The sequence below is a fragment of the Peromyscus leucopus genome, chromosome 15 (genome assembly GCF_004664715.2).
Source record: "Peromyscus leucopus breed LL Stock chromosome 15, UCI_PerLeu_2.1, whole genome shotgun sequence".
NCBI lineage: Eukaryota > Metazoa > Chordata > Mammalia > Rodentia > Cricetidae > Peromyscus > Peromyscus leucopus.
Window position 1 is genome coordinate 70,165,933 of NC_051076.1, and position 19,455 is coordinate 70,185,387.

The 19,455-nt window shown below is 49.6% G+C and overlaps 1 protein-coding gene across 50 annotated transcripts in view; it reads right to left on the reverse strand.

Moving 5' to 3' along the window:
* Positions 1–16,624: 16,624 nt before the first annotated feature.
* The window catches only part of Clasp1 (cytoplasmic linker associated protein 1), a 233,127-nt gene continuing 230,296 nt past the window's right edge, over positions 16,625–19,455 (reverse strand). For 47 of the 50 annotated variants that reach the window (XM_037211520.1, XM_028879821.2, XM_037211523.1 and 44 more), the window contains one exon: positions 17,736–19,234. In XM_037211520.1, the coding sequence (XP_037067415.1) occupies positions 19,148–19,234 (87 nt within the window). In that variant the 3' untranslated portion in view covers positions 17,736–19,147. Of the gene's footprint in view, positions 19,235–19,455 lie in introns of all 50 variants that reach the window. The other 3 variants (XM_028879823.2, XM_037211525.1, XM_037211502.1) reach the window with 1 other exon arrangement.

The window sequence follows — 19,455 nt, forward strand, 5'->3', positions numbered from 1 at the left end:
GCAATGTGCCGTCTTTCACTATGGTCCTCAGGATAGGCAGCAAGCACATTTACCATCTTTCTGGCCCTTTAAGGTTTTGATGTTGTTTATAATCTGCTTTTGGAAAGGTGAGTCTGGCTGAGTGTGAACAGTAGGCACGGGCAGGTAGGAAGTGGTACAACCCCTGGAGCTGGACCCACAGACCATGCCCCGGGGCCTCAGTCAGGCTACATTCTGCTTATGGGAAGTAACTGAGTGCGACTTTGGCGACCCCAGCCCTTCACAGCCTGAGACTGCAGATACACAAGTCCTGCCTTCCTTGCTGGCCCTGCTCTCTCTCCAGCTGCAGGTCGCTGCTCTGTGAGGCACCACTGTGTCAGTCCCTCCCTGTCGGCCTCTCCAGGGACCACCTCTGCTGCACTGGATGCTCCTGGAAGTCACGTGTCTCCGGGGGGTGGGGTGGGGGTCAACATTCCTGAGGCTATCACCACACCCATTTCTTTGGATGTGTGACAATGCAGAGGCCATTTTAGCCCCAGAGGTCCCATGGAGAAACTGGAAGAAGCGGTCACCTTTGTCTATCCTTCTCACTCTCCCAGATATTGATACTAAAGAATCCTGTAATGAACATCCTGACCACTAAGTTCCCCAGTAGGGACTGTGACAGGTGCATGTGTTCAGGCGGAGAGCACCCGAGGAAATGCCAATGAGGCAGCCCTTCCGGAGGCTCCTGTCGTTCTAGCAAGGCCAGGGGGTGAGCAGCCAGCCGACACTGGCCAGTGTCACCGAAGACGTAAAAACTAGCCAGCCTAATCCCAGCACTCGGGAGGCAGAGGCAGGCAGATCTCTGTGAGTTCCAGGCCAGCCTGGTTTACAGAGCGAGTTCCAGGACAGAAGTAAAAACTATTATGTGAACGTTGGGGCGGGGGGTGCGGGTGGAGACGGCAGGACTCGGGAGGTTTCCAGGGTGTGGGTGGGTGGCGGTGAAGCTAATAGCATAACAGCAGTGGACGGTGGCAGCAATGAATGAAGACCTCCAGGTGAGCAGGCATCACGTGCTAATAACCGGAGAAAGGGAATCCACAAAGACAAGCACGTGCCAAGGGCTGGGACCACGTGGGGCTAATTTCCCCCTGGTTGGTAGTACCCTGCGTCTCTATTGGTTCTTTCCCCTTCCCTTCCAAATGGGCTCCTGAAGGCTTTTCATGGAAGTAATGCTGGATTAGGCCCAGCCAGATCCCCAGGGTACCCGGAAGCTTCTCCCTCAGCCCCAGGTCTGAAACAACAGCAAACGTTCCATCGGAGAGGGGCACTCACCTGCCTTCAGGCATCCCAGCCACTCAGTGCTCCAGCCAACACCAAGACTGCTGGAACCCTCCAAACAGCAGACTAAGATGGCTTGCTGAATGAACCCTGGCCCTGAGAACCTAAACCTGGGAAGAGCGAGTCTTACTTTCTGTGCTCAAGGGGAAAGGAAATGTAGATCCTGTTGTTCAAGGGTGTGTCAGGCGACCACAAAACTTCTCTCAGGAGGACAGAGGCAGCCTTTTGATTCCTGCTGGGAGGATAATGATGAGTTTCTGAGCTTTTGACTCTTCAGTCTTCTGGGACACAATTAGTCTGCTGTAGAGAGAAGAGACATGCAGATGAACCACTTTTCCCGGCTCTGTTTCGTAAATGTCTGTGATTTGCATATGACCTGGAATACTGACTTTTTATTGCTTTTTAAAAATTAATTTATTTGACCAGGCAGTGGTGGTGCACGCCTTTAATCCCAGCATTTGAGAGGCAGGGGCAGGCGGATCTCTGTGAGTGCAAGGCCAGCCTGGTCTCCAAAGTGAGTTCCAGGACAGCCAAGGCTACACAGAGAAACCCTGTCTCAAAACACATTTTTTAAAAAAAATTAATTTATTTGCAGGAGGGTGCATGACACAGCCCTCGAGTGACTGTCAGAAGACAACTTGCATAGAGTCAATTCTCTCCCTCCAGCATGTGGGGTCCAGGGATCTAGCCCAGGTTGTCAGGCTTGGAGGCAGGCACCCTAACCACTGGGCCATCTCACCAGCCCAGTGGACAGGATCTTCTTGACACATTCTCCCATCTTACAAAGAGTTTGAGGCTCAGGAAGTGGACACCACAGGGATGTGGGTCTAGTCGTGCAACCAGATCCCTGCTGACACCTGGGACATGGCCCTGCTCTATGATAACCACAGTCCCTGTCTGTCCTCATGCCCTGAGTGCCTTTCTTCACCTGGTACAGGAAAAAGCTTGTTATGATCAGCATGTGGGTCTGCCCGGAGACTCAACCCCAGGGTCCTTCAAGAACAAAAATAAGCTCCCCATTCCTGCAGAGTCCCAGGAATCACCCATTTAACAGTTCCACAAGGAGCTCCCGGTTTTTCATGGACATCACCCTCACTCTGAAGCCTGCCCTCTAAGAATATGATTTGAATGGATGAATAGGAGTTCATGTGGCCTGGGGAGGGGCTGGGATTTGACGGGAGGAAGAAAGCGTAAGCATTGTATGGAGGTGTCAGGTACTCACGGGCCAGCAGCTGTGAGGGAGTCGGGGAAGCAGTGGGCAGAGAGTCCAGTCAAGCCACAGGCCTCCCAGCCTTGGGGACTCTGGGGACCAGAGGGCAGCAGGGTGCCAAGTACCCTGTTCTGGAGAGAACACGTCAGCTGGGCATGCCGGCACCTGCCATGCTCTCTGAACTTGGAGTCACCACTTACGACAAAGATGCTGAAGCCTCTCGGAGCTGTCAAGTCCCTGGGGGTGAAGGCACATGTGACTGTGACGTAGAGCGAACTTGGCCAGAAGCTCCTCTTGGCTGCCAGGCGCCTCTGATGCCTTGTCCAGTTACTTCAGCGGTTATCACCTCTGGGGCTCCTCAGGAGCTGGCTACAATTGTTTTCTGTCGCACGGCACAGAAACCCAAAAGCAAGGGCGGGCGAGATGGCTCAGAAGATGAAGGTGCTTGCTGCCAAGCCGGACCATCGGAGTTCCATCCCTGGACCTGCAGTCCAGGATGAGAAGGAGAAAACTGACTCATGCAGCGTACCTCTGGCTGCCACGTTGTATGTCATGCCGTGAGTACACCAGCACAGCACACATAGACACTTGTGTACACACGCACACAATAAATAATAAATTGTAATAAAAAAGAAACCACAAATAAGTGTAAGGAACTTATTTGTGCACAAAAAAGGGGACTTACTGTTTTACACTTACTTGTAAGTGTAACGGAGCACAGTTGGTAGGGTACTTGCCCAGCATGCACAAAGCCTTGGATTCAATCCTCACAACTCCATAAAACCAGTCACAGTGATGCCTGGCTATCATCCCAGCACTCTGGAGGTGAAGGCAAGAGGATCAGAAATTCAAGGTCACCCTCAGAGAGTTCGAGGCCATCCTGGGATACATGAGATACTACCTCAAAAAGAACAAAAATTTAAATGACAGGGAAAGGTATCCCTTCAGCAAGTTTTAGAAGTCAATAGTCAAAAACACTCACCGTGGTACCCATGGGCCACAAAGGGCCACCGACCACTTGCATGCTGGGAGTGTGAAGTACACACTAACTACAAAGACACATGTATATGAGGAAACAGGCTAAGATATAGCTCAATTAAATAGTGTGAGCTTAGAATGCATAAGGCCCTGAGTCCATCCCCAGCCTGACAAAAACAAGACAAAACAAATAAACAAACAAACCCACAAAACTATACTATAACCTGTTAATAACTCATACATATACCAACTATATAAGAGATCATTATTTTTGGAAAAAGGGTCTCATGTAGCCTAGGCTTTCCTTGAATTCTTATACAGCCAATGGTCATCTCGAACTTCTGATGCTCCTGCCTCTACCTCCCACTGGGATCACAGACAACTGCCACCACTCAGGTTTAGAGTGGGGATTAACTCCAGGCCTCAAGCATATAGGATTGGTACTCTACCACCTGAGCTGTATCCTCAGGGCCGGAACTCCTCATGCTCACAGGGCTGCTGTGCCCTCTTGAGCAGACCCAGAGACTAGTCCTGGGTGGAGCTGGCCACTTGTACTTCCGGCACAGTGCCTTCCCTCTGGGGCCAAAGAAGCCTCTTCTCAGCTTCACACCTCCTTTTGCAAATGTCCCTAGTTGCAAGTGCCAGCCCCTGAGAGGGACCGGGAGCACCTCTCCCTCAGGGACCGGGAGCACCTCTCCCTCAGGGACCGGGAGCACCTCTCCCTCAGGGACCGGGAGCAGTGGCAGGGAAGTCTGAGGAGACAGCAGTAACCCCCTCTCTGGGTCACAGGAGGAGGGACAGAAGGCATGAGCTTCCCTTGCAGGTCTTCACATACCTGAGGGCATCACTGTCCCACGTCACTGCTGAGAAACCCCAAGCTCTGAGGCTCAGCAGCTTGGCCAAACCTGTAAGGCTTGGGGGCAGTGCAGCCAGGAACTGAGCTAGTGAAGTCTGCATGGAGAAGTGAGGCCCTGTCTGCGACTCCCAGCTGAGAACTAGAAAAACTAGAAAGAAGCTGGAAGATATTTGGCCATGGAGAGTCCCCAGCCAAAGACCAAGCCAAGTCGCTTCCCAGTGACAGTTTTATTTATTTATTTATTTATTTATTTATTTATTTATTTATTTATTTATTTTGGTTTTTCGAGATAGGGTTTCTCTGTTTAGCTTTGCGCCTTTCCTGGAACTCGCTTTGGAGACCAGGCTGGCCTCGAACTCACAGAGATCCGCCTGCCTCTGCCTCCCGAGTGCTGGGATTAAAGGCGTGCGCCACCTGTCTGTTTGTGTGCCTGTGTGGGGGTATGACATGTGAGTGCAGGTGCCCACAGAGGCCAGAAGAGGGCTGTTGTGGGATATTTGTACACTGTGTGAAAATGTATTGCTGTGACTGGTGTAATAAAAAGCTGGATGGCCAGTAGCTAGGCAGGAGGTATAGGCGGGACTTCCGGGCAGAGAGAGAACTCTGGGAAGAGGAAGGCAGTTGCTAGCCATACTCAGAGGAAGCAGCATGAGCAGCATGGAGAGATGAGGTAACACCACATGACAGAATACGGATTAACATAAATGGGTTAATTTAAGTTATAAGAGCTAGTTGAGACAAGCCTAAGCTAAAGGCCAAGCTTTCATAATTAATAAGAAGTCTCCGTGTCATTATTTGGGACTGGCAGTGGAAAAGAAAGTCTATCTACGCAGGGTAACGTCTCCCCTGGAGCTAGAGTTATGTGGTTGTGAGCTAATTTGTGTGGGTGCTGGGAATTGAACTCAAGTCCACTACAAGATCAGCAAATGCTCTTTTTTTTTTTTTTTTTTTTAAATAAACTATTTAACTTTATTTTATGTGTGTTGGTATGTTCTAACCCTGGAACTGGAGTTAGAGACAGATGTGAGCTGCCATGTGGGTGCTGAGAATTGAACCCAGATTTCTCTGGGAGAGCAGCCAGTGCTCCTAACCGCTGAACCACATCTCCAGCCCCCAGCAAATACTCTTAATGGATGTTTTGAGTCACAGATCAGCTGAGGATGCAAGACCCTGGGGCTCCCAGGGAAACACACTTCTCTTGTGTTCCTTGGGAGTTTTGGAAACTAATCTTGGCCCATTGGATAGCCTCTGCCCTGTCCACTGTGACTTTGGATCCCAGAACAAAACACCTACACCCATGCAGGGTTCTGGCTCCCAGCATCATATATCTGCAGGGTCAGGGGTCCAATTCTTCAGTGTGTTGTTCAAAAGTATTATCGTGAGCACTTGATATGATGGTTAACATTACTCGTGAACTCGACAGCATCCAGAATCACCTATGTAAGACAGAGGGAGTTTTCTAGATTGGTTTAACTGAGATGGGTAGATATAACCTAGCTGTGGGTGGCACTACTCCATGGACTGGAGCCTTGGTGAAAGTGAGCTGAGCACCAGGATTTGTCCTTCTCTGACTTCCCGGTGGACACAATGTGACCAGATATCTCAAGCTTCTGACATCATGACTTCTCCATCATGGTGGACTGTGTCATCTCAAACCGCGAGCCAACAGAAACCCACCCTTCCTTCCTCCCTTCCTCCCTTCCTTCCTTCCTTCCTTCCTTCCTTCCTTCCTTCCTCCCTCCCTCCCTCCCTCCCTCCCTCCCTCCCTCCCTCCCTCCCTCCGTCGTTCCTCTCCTCTTCTGTCTTCGTTTGTTCCTCTGGTGGCTTTTGCCAGATAGTTTGTCTCAACAGTGAGGAAAGTCGGTAACAGGATTCTCTCTACCTGTCCATGCTTGCACAGCATATCCCCGTGACTCCAAGATGCCCTCAGTGGTGAGCTATACCACTATGTTTGAACCAACATGGAAACACTGTAGTCATGATCTCAGGAGACAGAGGCAGGAGGATGGCAAGTTCAGAGCTAGCCTGGATACAAAAACAGCTTGTCATGAAAATAGAAAGTGAGTGGGAGAGAAGGAGAGCTATAAAGACATTCTTATTAAATGTGCATCTTCTCTCCCCACGCCCCACTGAGGATTCTCACTTAGCTCAGGCTGAACTTAAACTGTCCTTGAACTCTGTTGTGTAGCTAAGGATGACTTTGAACTTCTGATCCTCAGGCCTCCAAATCCTGAGTGCTGAGGTTACAGGTGTGCACCAACACATTCAGTTTATACAGTGCTGGAGATGGAACCAGGGTGTAGTGCCAGCTAAGCAAGTACTCCATCCCCTGAGAGACATGCCTGGTCCAGCATCTTCTTCATATTAAAAGATACCATTTATGGGCTGCAGAGATAGCTCAGTGGTTAAGGGTGTTTGCAGCTCTTCCAGAGGGTCCAGAATCAGATCAGTGCCCAGCTCTTCCCAATCCCTGTCCAATGCACTTTGTGCATGTTGCTGGTTTTGCAAACTGGGCTGGGCCTTGGGCCATCGAGAGCACTGGGGGAGCCAAGTGTGGTGGCTCACTCTTATAATCCCAGCATTTAGGAAGCTGAGGCATGGGGCTCACTGTGGGTCCGGCCTAGCCTGGGCTACAGAGTGAGACCCTGTATCTCAGCAAAGAAAAAAAGAACGAGAAAAAGGAAAAGGAGAAAGCGACGCAGACATGATGGCACACTCCTGTGATCCCAGCACTTGAGAGATGGAAGTATCAGAAGTCCAGGCCTAGCTTTGGCTACATAATGAATTCAGTTAGAGGGCACCGTGGGCTAAATGAGACCTCCCTCCAAAAGCAAAACAACAACAAAACCCAAAAACCATGAGGCACAGTAAACAGCACTTAATACAGAGACTCATAATTGGACACATGACTGTTAAGTGCTCAGCCCTAAATGGGACATCTGTATCAACACCCCCTCCCAGCCTCAGAGAAGAGAACATTATGGAAGAGGAGGCAGAAAGGACGTAAGAGCCAGAGGATGGGAGGAAAGCTGTGAAATGCTGGCCTCTGCCGGAGATGTGGCTATTGCTCCCATTAACTCCCTGCAGCGATTATTCCCCTGCACTGGATCCAGACAGTAAGACCAATCAGCATTCCAGCAGGGAGCACTAACTGGACTCAGCGGGTTACCAGCAAAAGAGAAGAGGATCTGAAGGGGGGCCTCGGAGTGGAAGGGGAGTTGAGGGTCCATATACATCACCTACAGGCGTGAAACTGTCAACTAATAAAAGATATTCTAAAAACAAAACCCTTTCCTTCTAAATCATGGAATAGGACATCAACCCATGTAAATCATTCAGTAAGCTGAGGCAGGAGGGTCTCCAGTTCACGTCCCTACTGGGCATCCCAACCGCCCACCCTCCAAAAGAGCACTGTATGGCCATCACTCGCAGACAGAGCTTTACTGTTGGCTGCGTTACTGCTGATAGTTTCTTTGACATCACTGATACTAGCCTTCCTCCTCATGACTCAGTATGGACTCCCTCAGTCCCCCAAGGAAGTTGTACGAGCTTGCAGACAACACCAGGCATATCGCAAAACAGCCCACCAACCAAGTTTCATCAACTGGTTTCACCAACTGTCAGCGGCATCCAAACTGTGGAGATAGGAAATGTGGGAACAAAACTCCCGTCTGAGAATCGATGAGATATACTGACTCCACACAATTTTGTGTGTGTGTGTGTGTGTGTGTGTGTGTGTGTGTGTGTGTGTCGGGGGGGGGTTGCCCTCTTCCTTAGAGTCTGTTTTACAGGGTTCCATGTAGTTCAGACTAGCCTCAAACCCATCATGTAGCTGACAACAACCCTGGACTCCGGATCCCCCATCTCTACCTCTCGATTACAGCTGGGATTACAGGTGTGCACCACCATGGCTGATGTATGGTGGCACTGGGGACTGAATCCAGGGCTTTGTACATACCGGGCAATCACTACCAACCGAGCTATATCCTTGGCCCTCGATCTGAATTTAAAAATCAATGAAAACAACAAGAAGAAGCAAAAACCAACCAACCAAACCCAAAACCAATAGCTACATTTCCCATTCTCCTTTGCAGAGGGAAGCATCCTGGCCTCCATGAAGACCCTCTTTCCCTTTCTGGAAATTCTTTGGGAGATAAAGTCCTTTGGGGACGTTAGAGGTTCCCACAGAAGACCTTTCTCTTCTTGGTTTCTTTTTTTTATCCTTTCTCTGCATTGTTTGATTTTTCCTTTGGGGTGTTGTTATACAACAAGGGTCTCTCCGAAAAATCCGCCACCTTCTCCAGTCAGCCCTGGCTGGCCCAAAGAGTCCATCCTAATCGGGTTTGGGTGCTTGTTTACATTCCCTCATGGAAGGGGGTGAGGTAGGGACAGTCACAGGCCTCTCACCTGAGACCCTTGTTACTCTTCCTAACCATTTGTATGCAGTGTGCCCTAATTAGTCTTGGGGGGCGGTGTTAGGGTGTGCGGGCTGGGGAAGGGTGACTGAACTGAGTCCTCCTGTGCAGCTGTGGGGAAGCCATCATCCATGCTGGGCGCAAATCTTCCAGTCGAGCTGTACTGGGGGCCCCACACTCGTGCTGGTGACCCACCCACGCTGATAAGTATGCCCAGCAAATGCATCCGCTTCCAGGGTGACTTGTGCTGGGGTTGTACTTTGGTTTGTCTTTATAACCTTCTGAGGTGGGCATAGATGCCATGTCTTCCCAGGAGGGAATTCCTGTCATGTGGGTAATGCTGAAGATGGAGCCCAAGGCCTGGCCTCTACCCAACCAGGTCTCTACCACAGAGTTCCATCCCCAGTTGAAAATCCTGATCTTCTTGGGGTGTAAGCAACATTCACCTAGATTAAAAAAAAACAAAAGAAACAAACAAACAAAAAAAACCCCAAACTACATTTCTCGGGCGGTCTCAGAGCAAGGTAAGTGTGTAAGGCAATTCTGACCTCCATGTCGCTGGTGGTGGAGGTTATGGAAAAATACCACCGGAGGTGAGCTGACCCAGTGTGGCCTCCAAAGCGACGCCCCCAACGGGCATTGTGTGGATTACTCCCCACAGGGAGAGCTTCACCCTATTCTTGTTCATTACACCCTTGAGACATGTGTTCAGGGAGAGGAGCTTTAAAAACAAAACCACGGCCTGAAATACAAATTTGGAATCAGGATATGGCACTAAGCTTTCATGCCACACTGTCTTCAGGGGTGGAGCTGTCTTCAGGGGTGGAGCTGCTCTCGGCTTCTGCCCTGGGTCCTGAAGCTCACCCTACTCTGCAGATGCCAGTGCTGCCTCTGCAGAAGCTAGGGCAGGAAATCGCTCAGCATGACCCTCATAGCTGCTCTTTTGCTTTTTTGGAGGGAAAATCCGAAAGACATGGCCATTGACTAGAGTTTTACTTTATAATTTTTTAAAAAAGATTTATCATTAATATCATCATCATTCTGTAATTATTATTATTATTATTATTATTATTATTATTATTATTATGTGTCTATGTGCACATGTTTATATAGGAGCCGACAAAGACCAGAAGACTGTCAGCTCCCCTGGAGCTGGAGGCTCTGAGCCCCCAAATGTGGGGGCTGAGAACCAAACTTGTCCTATGCAAGGGCAGCAAGTGCTTTTTACCACCGAGACATCTCTCCGGCCCTCTTTACTTCTTTTTGATTCAGAGTCTTGTTGTGTATCTCAGGCTGTCCTTGAACTGGGGATCCTCCTGCCTCGACCTCCCTAATGCTAAGATTATAGGTGGGAGGCACCACAGCTAGCCTTGTGTTATAAATTCAGGGTGTGACATTGACTAGCCACCTTATAGAAAGCTTGTATTTATAACTTAACCAGTGACAAAGTTTGTTAGGGTGGTCCCCACTGTCCCTCTGGGTTCCCTCAGAAGTTAGACTTGCATTTCATAGTGGAATGCAAGTGTCTTAAAATGGAATCATCAGGGCTGGCAAGATGCCTCAGCAGGTAAAGGTGCCACCAACCCCAATGACCTGAGTTTGATGTGGGGACCCTCATGGAGGAAGAAAAGAACAAACTTAAGCAAATTGTCCTCCAGCCTCTACAAACACACCATAGTGTGTACACCCAAACACACACACACACACATACACACACACACACACACACACACACACACACACACACGCTAAAGTAAATAAATTAATGAATAAATCCAGAATAATCTTACTCCATGAAGCTTCCAATAACTTCTATTTTAACATTTCAAAAGGCTGTATTTTATTTTAACTATGTGTGTGGGCATGAGCATGTGTGAGTGAGTGCGGGTGTCTACAGGTGTCTACAGAGACAGAAGAGGGTGTCGGGTCCCCTGGAGCTGCCTCATGCAGGTTCTGGGAATCAGTCCTCATCTCTTCAGCCCTGCCCCCCTTCACATTTGCTTTGACTGCAGGTGCGGCTGCTCAGTGGTAGAAGACTCGCCCAGGCGCACAAGGTCCTGGGTTACATCCCCAACACTGCAATTTACTAGATGAGTAAATAAACACATGCATACATCACCTCTGTTGTTATTGTTGTCTCAATGAACTAGTGCTTCTTACATAATGGATACAGCACCCTGACCTCCCAGCACGTGGGAGGCAGAGTGAGTTGGAGGCTAGTCTGGTATACAAAGCAAGTTCCAGGACAGCTAGAACTGTTACACATAGAAACCCTGTCAAAAAACAAAAAACAACAACAAATACCCAAGAACCCAAATTAGGAAGCCAACCATCGACATCAGTGAAATTGCAGCTAGGATTATGATTCGGTTGGTAGAGTGCTTGCCTAGCAGGCATAAGGCCCTAGGTTCTAGCCCAACACCAAATAAACAGGATGTGGCAGAACACACCTGTAATCATAGTACTCTGGAAGTAGAAGCAAGAGGATCAGAGGTTCAAGGTCATCTTCCACTAGGTTTAGAGTTCTAGACTACCTGAGATACAAGAGATACCCAGGCTCAAAACAATCATGAAATCAACTGCTCTCTCCCTCTCTACACCATCCTCTCCCAAACTAGTGTGTGCTCCCCTTTCCCTGCCAGGCCCTACCTGCTAGTGCTTCCTAGAGGTTCTGCCGGAGGTTAACTGTGAGCTTGTGGTCTGACCAACTGAGCTGGTCTGAGACCAGCCAGGGCCCAAGAATTTACCAACAAGAGTCAGGGGTAGGAAATGGACTGGTGGGTCAGAGAAAGTGAGAGGAGACTTGAGCAAGTGGGTGTGGGTGTGGGTGTGAGCGTGGGTGTGAGCACGCGGAGGCCAGAGGACAATCAGCAGGAGCTGATTCTCTCCTTCCACCATGGGTTCCAGGGATAGATAGAACTCAGGTCATGAGGTCATGTTGGGCAGCAAGAACCCTTGCTCACTGGCCTGACTTCCTGCATTTGAATCCCAGATCTGCTTCTTAGTAGCTGTGTGACCCCAAGCAAGCTACTTGTTCTTGCTGTGCCTGTTTCCCATCTAGGAAACAGGAATAATCAGGGCTCCTGCCTCAGAGACCATTTGCAGATAGTAAGTTCTTATCACTGTTACTGCAGCCTGAGGTGTTCAGGTATAGACCAGGAAGTGGAAGACCAACAGACGCGCCTCAGGCGCTCCCTGGGCTCTTCTAGGGGAGGATGCTGAAGGGGCTCAGAGCCTGAACCGATGCCTTCTCACTCCACCCCACACCCCTGACTGGTCCCTCTGGAACTCAGGCCTTCGTAGGACATGGAGGGAGGCAGGGGCATCTTTGGCCTGCTTCCAGGACATACATACAGGAAGCGGTCTGAGGAGGAGCCAGCTTCTGGGACCATAGCCTGGCAGCAGGACCCACATCAGAGAAGGACATGGAGTGGATGCATTTCAATACGTAATCCAGGATTAGATGCCCATTCACATGACCTTTGCTCACTCTTGCCTGGAACCTCCAAAGTGTGAGTTAATAAATACAGGAGGAACCAGAGAGGTCAGGGAGGAAGTCCATCCCTGAACAGAGGGCTTTGTGCTCAGCATGGCTGGACACTTCTGCCTGTGCTCTCTCTAACAAGGTACTTATTTCACTTAAATACTGTGTGTGTGTGTATATGCATGTGTGTGTTGGTATATGAGTGTGTGTGTGTGTGTGCATGCATACACACACCTATGTGGAGGCCAGAAGATAACTTCAAGATTGCTACCCACCTTATTTTTGAGGCAGGGTCTCTCATTGGTCTGGAGCTGACACATTTGTGGAGGGCTCCCCAGGCGTCCTCCCAAGTACTGGAGTTACAAGGGCGCGCCACCATACCCAACTTTTTACACGGGTTCTGGGCATTGAACTTGACAAGTGCTTTACGAGCTGAGCTATCTCCCCAGCCTAGCCTATTTCACTTCCAATGGTCCTAGTTATGGTGTTGTTGATTGTTGCTATAGTTACCCACACCATCAGGCAAGGTGGCCCCCAGGCTAAGTTCCCTGTGGCCAAGTGTTATTTTCTGCCACAGTCTAGATTCCAGACTCTAGAATGTTCGTGAAGGTTGAGACACAGGCCAACAGACTCAGCATCACTTGGTCACTTACTAGGTAGGGATCCATTCAGGCTCACCAGTGCTCTAAGGGGCTGGAGCTCCCCAGGGTTCTGATGTAGGCAAGGACCCAGATGTCTCTGTAACTGTAGGGAAAGCAAATGGCCCACTGGGGTGTGAAGGGAGGGGCTGAGCTGGTAGGGAGAAGCCTAGGGCTGGCCCTGGCTCCATCTGTTACTCCCCAGCTGGGGTTTTCCTTGTGCCTCAGTTTTCCCATCTGGAACTGGAACAGGACAGCAGCTCTATTATCTGCAGATCTGTAATAAGCCACATATGAGAGAGAATTCTTCAGAAACATCGGATGGGCCGGTGAGAGGGCTCAGCTGTAAAACATACTTGCTGCAAAAGCCAGACAGCCTGAGTTCAACTCCTGGATCCCAGTAGACAGCCAATGTGGTGGCCTCGTGTCTGTTATCCTAGCACACCTGTGGCCAGATAGGAGCCAGAGACAAGACTGGCTGGAAACCTGCTCGTGCTGTTCAATGGCAGAAGTGAAAGAGACCTTACCTCCATTTTTAGTTTGTGAAGTGTTTTTCTTCCCCTTTAGAATTATATTTTAAGTGCATAATCGTTTGTATGCATATATGTATGTGCACCACATACATGCTTGGTGCCCTGAAAATCAGAAGTGGGCATGTGATCCCCTGGAACTAGAGTTATTGATGGCTGTGAGCTACCAGTGGCTGCTGGGAATTGAATTCAGGTCTTCTGAAAGAGGAGCAAGTATTCTTAACTGCTGACAGTCATTTCTCCAGCCCCTTGCCTACATTTAAAAAAGTGTGTGTGTGTGTGTGTGTGTGTGTGTGTCTGTCTGTCTGTCTGTCTGTCTGTATGTCTCTGTGTGTGTGTGGGTGTGTCTTTGTCTGTTTGTCTGTCTTTCTCTCCTGTCACCTCTCTCTGTGAAGGTCAGATGATAACTTTCAAGAGTCAGATCTCGCCTTCCACGCTGTAGGTCCCAGGCTTTGTGGCAAACCCCTCCATTGGCTGAGTCATCTCATCAGCCCTAATTACAGTATTTTTAAAAAGCATCAAATACCTCACAAAGGATGTTGAGTGCTCAGTCGCCCTTACTGCTAATGTGAAGATGTCATAAGCATGAAGGAACTTCAAGCCAGAGATTCTCATCTTGAGACCCTTAGCAGTTTCAGGGGGTTCAGACCCCTTCCGTGACTTCCTTCAAAGCGAAGTGGAAAGCTAGAAGTTTAACCCCCAGAGCCGAGAATAGCTAGGTAGGGGATCTGTCCCCGCTCAGGGTCTGCCATCCTCCTTGATCACTCTCTGCTTGGCTGCCTCCTGGACAAGGAGTCGCGATGGTGCTGGGCTTAGAGCACCAGAGAACACGGAGTCCATCCTTCCTCTGTCAGGGTTTTTCCATACTTGCTAATGAGTAACGGAACTCGAGAATGCAGGGAGGGGTGTGGGTGACATCACCAGCCTGTGTCCTCCAGTCCATGGAAGGAGCAGAGCAGGTGACCAGCTGCCAAGAGCTGCTTGACTTGACATCACCTCTAAGTTCCCACAGCACTTCTGCCAAATGGTTCCTGTCTTGATCTCCGCGACGGGTGCTTACTACATAGCCAAGGCTGGACTTGAACTCACAATTCTACCCCAGTCTCTCAAAACTAAGCCCTCAACATCCTTTGTGAGACTCCGGGACCGGGGTCCATCCAGGTGTTATTCAGCCTTAAAAAAGAAGGGAATTGTGACACTTGCCCTACCATGGGGGAATTGTGAGGACATTATGACCCGTCAAAAAAATTAGGACAGTCATAAAAAGGTGAAATGCTGTGTTTGACTGTTTCTGAGAGTTATGTAATGTAGAACTTACACTCAGAGACAGGGGTCACCAGGCAATAAAGTACCTGAGTTTGTTCCCAGGACGCACATTAAAAAGTCAAACATTGCTGTGGACTTGTAATCCTAATGCAGGAGAAATGGAGACAGGAAATAGAGATGCCCGGGACTCTCCGGCCAGCCAGCCTAGCCTACTTGGTAAAAATCCAATCAGTGAGAGACCCTGTCTCAAAAAGAAAAACCAAGTGGACAGCACGTGAAGACCACCACCTGAGGTTGTCCTCTGGCCTGCACGCACACCACATATACACCTGCACACCTGTGCACACGCAGAAACCCCTCAGGGAGTGCAGAGTGGGGACTGGAGTCCGTGGTAGTAGGTGGTTTCACTAGATGAGTTCCGGAGGCGAACTCTTCACCACCACAGTGGACGGCTGAGCACCGAGTGAACTTAATGCGGCCGAAATGCACTCTTCAAGAGCCAAGATGGAGGTGAGTCGGTTCAGCAGGTAAAAGTGCTTGCCCCCAAGCTTGAGAACCTGAGTTCAATACCTGGGATGCACACGGTGGAAGAAATGACTTCTTGTGTGTGTGTGTGCACACGCGTGCGCGTGCGCACCCACACCAAGATGGCACGTTACCTTCTTAACGATCTTAGAAATCAAGAAATACATTTTAAAAGGCTTCAGGGAGGATGTGGAGCCACCACATTGTGTCCTCTCTCCTAAGGCTGGTGCCCAGCAGCCAGGGCCAGGCCCTACTCTAGGTCCAAGAGCTGCAGAGCTGATATAGTATAGGATAGCACTGGCCCTCATCAGGTCTGGTCTGGTCTTGGAGCCAGGGTCAGTTTCCTCCCTGCTTCAAACTCTTCTAGAAGAGTGACGTTGCTTGGCTGAGGAAATGGGGTCCAGACAAGCACTTGCTCCTGCGGCTGCTCTGGAGAACGGCTAGCGACTCCTATCCCATGTACCCCTTTTCTGTCTCATCGCACAGCAGGGGCTCATGGGAGACACTGGATGGAGGGGGTGTTTCCCAGACAGTTGGGTCTCTCTATGTAGCCCTGGCTGTCCTGGCACTCATTATGTAGACAAGGCTGGCCTCTGCCTCCCAAGTGCTAGATTAAAGGCATGCACCATTATTATTTAATTAATTTATTTATTTTGGTTTTTCAAGACAGGGTTTCTGTGTGTGTAGCTCTGGCTGTCCTGGAACTCACTTTATAGACCAGGCTAGCCTTGAACTCACAGATTCACCTGGCTCTACCTTCCAAATTCTGGGATTAAAGGCGTGCACCACCACCACCTGGCTTTTTTTTTTTTGGATAGGGTCTGCCTATGTACTGTGGCTAGCATAGAACCTGCTATGTAGACCAAGCTGTAGACCCTGCCTCCTGAGCGCTGGGATCAAAGGTGTGCACCATCCAGCCAGACCTTGGTGTTTTGTTTTGTGGACAGTTTGTGGCTCTCCTGGAACTCACTTTGTGGCGCAGTGTGGCCTGCAATTCACACAGAGAGAAAACCTCTCAGAGTGCTGGGATTAAAGGCATGCCTGGCCTTTTTTCCTTTTTAAATCTATTATTACCATTGTATGTGTATGGTGGGGAGGAGATTCACACCGTGCTCCTCACGCACAGGCAAGGGGACAGCTTGAGGGAGTTAGCTCTCTCTCTCCTACATTTACGTGGGTTCAGGGATCAAACTCAGCTCGTCAGGACCGCAAAGCAAGTGCCCTTACTGGCTGAGCTACCTGGCCCTCTCAGGTTTGACCCTTTAATGTCTCAAAGAGGCTTGTTCTCCTTGTCTTTGTAAACACAGCAGGATGATGACAATCCAACAAGAAATTGCAGGTCACCTGAAGGTTCACACAGTACCACACACACAATTTCAACTGAATTCTCATATATTCCACGGCAAACTTGTTTTTTTTGTTTTTTTTTTTTAATTTTCTTTTTTAGCAAATCCTAGCACATTATTAACAACAACAAAAAAAAATCTGTACATTTGCCATGATACACTTGGAAGGTGAAACAAATAAGATATAAATACAGATATGGATGTAACATGAAAAAGCCCCAAAAAAACCCAAAACAAACAACACCCAATCTGGGGGCGCAGGGACCATGCGTGTGAACTATTTTGGTGGCTGATTGTTTTCAGAGCATTTATTTCTTCCGAACATTGTTAGCAGAGTCCAGGTTGGGGGGGGTCTACGACGTTCTAATTTGCTGTCTTTTAAAGTGTGAGTTTCCGTAAGGGTGGCAGAGAAAGAAACAGAAGATGTCTGAGACAAACCTGTGGCGTCACCTGCACAGGTGTGGAAAAGCTAGTAGTGAGCCATAGAGAAGGCGAGCCCAGGCCACCATGGGCACCAGGGCCACATCGCACACAAGTGTCCAGTAGAGGGAGGGGCAGCTTGCCAGGAAGCGGGAAGTCAGTGAGCAGTCCCCCTGGACACAGGGTAGGGGGTTTCAAGGCCCTGGATAGTCAGATAGATGAGTAGGCAAACAGTTGTGGGTGCTGTGAAGAGTCCTTCAGGGTCTAGGTGCTGGAACAGAGTCCTTTGGGAGTCGAGGCGAGGCAAGGCAGCTGTAGCTGTGAGGGTTCCGAGAGCGGCGCAGTCGCCCTCCGTGAGGTGGTGGCGGTGGCATGCGAGTCTCCTCAGCATTGTGGGCAGCAGTCTTCAGATGGAGCCCAAGAGACCTGGGAAATGATTGTATTCTCTCTACTCAGGTTGAAGAGGGCACGTGACATTCGAGGCTAGCCCTTTGTGAGGAAAACAGGCAATATTCTGGAACTGTCCGGTTATGGTGGGGGCCATGGTGACCATCTGTGGGTCAGAGAACTCCATAGAGGGGTCTTTCTAACTGCATCAGGCATAAGAGAACTCCTAAGTAACCTGGTCAGCTCGTACAATTCTACAGGGCAGTGGCTACAACATGGAGGGACCCTAGTGGAGGGCGAGAAGGAATCTCATTAATGAACTCTTAACAGATAGGATTTTTTGTTTTTTAACCAAAAGTAAGGTCTGGTCCTGCTATATTTTGATTCTAGGCCAGTCAATAACAGCAAATCCCTTAAAATGCACCCCTGAGTTCTCCAAACAGCAGCCGTGGGGCAGTTACATGTGTGAGCCACTCATCACACACACACACCCACCCACCCACCCACACACACACACACACACACACACACACACACACACCCACACACCCACGCACACATCATTAGGGGCCTTCATTTTCAGTGTATTTCCAAATACAGCATAGGTCTTTTTGATTGTTTGAGACAGAGTCTCTACGTAGCCCTGGCTGTCCTGGAACTGACCAGGCTGGTCTAGGATTCAGAGATCCACCTGCCTTTGCCTTCCAAGTACTGGGATTAAAGGTGTGCACCACCAATGGCCAACCCAATCATCTGAGGGTCAGGGAAGCAGTGCTGGAATCGGGGCTAAGAAGTCAATGCCCAACCTTTCCTTCCATCTCTGGTAGTTGAAGTGGGCTCTGTACTGGAAGAGTGCATGCTTTGCTAAAATGAATGCCCCCGAAGAGTCTTTTGCTGGGCATGTGGCCCCTATCTATAAACCCCAGTATTTGGGAGGCTAGAGGCAGGAGGATATCAAATTCAAGGCCAGCCTAGGAAAGTTTGCATGATTGCATTAAGAATTGTCATTTGGCTTAAAAATTTTACTCAACATCTGTTTAGCCAGACTCTACCTTAGTTGCTGTGTCAAAAGACCGTCAAGAGGTGAGGCCAGTGACTCCCTGGGAGGTAACACAATGCGAGCCTGTTTCCAATCTTGGTGTTTGGCAGTCACCTTTTATTTAATGCAACCATGAAAACGGTGGTGGCATTGCTGACTCCATTCCCAGGTGCTCCTGTCTCCCCGAGAAGCCAACCCCACTTGTTTGTCACGAGGCCACATCCAGGTGGTTGTCCTTGCCCGGCCCAGCCTGCAGTCCCACTTTGACAAGGTCTCTTAAGACAAAACCTAAAGACACACACAGCCTTTCTCAGCGTCAGGTGGAAAACAGGTGGGGGTCTTGTCCCGTCTGACCACACTCTAAGAACAGAAGCATAAAGAACACACAGCAACACCCCAAACCACCCCCAAGTCCGTATGGACTGAAAAAAAATGCTACTGTGTACCAAGCACTGGCTGGAGAGCTCTGGTTTCTAAGAACTGTGCCCTCCATGGTTTGGTGATGTCGGCAGGCGGTGCAAGACACGTGTAAGTATGGCTCTTCATTTCTCAGTCCTTTTGTTTCTAGGGAGACTGTATAACAGGCCTTGCTTCCGTTACATTCAATACCAGCAAAATTCTACACAAAAGCTGGAAGGGACCAAAATACTGATTGTAATAAATTATGTGCGGCCTCCTCGGATGGACGGGCAGCTGATGGGGCTTCTCAGAGGCACCACCAGTGTGTGTTCTGCACAGACTGGCACAGCCACTAGCTGTGTGTGGACACATCAGAGGAGGAGCTGCTGTTGCTGTTGGTGGTCTGGGCCCTCTTTATGTATAAGTTCAGCAACTTCATCTGCAGAGAGAAAAGGAAGACCAGTGAGCAGGGGGGAATCAGCAAGAAGCAGGCTGGTCGGCAGGCTGGTGCCTGAAGACGGCGGTACCCAGATGCTCTGGCTGGGTTGCTGTTGACAAGCTCAGGGTCTAGGTACACGGGGAACACTTAGAGAACAAGTGACCCGAAGACTGGGCTGCCGGGGCTGCTGAGGGAGGCTCCCAGGGGCAGGGCCAGCACAG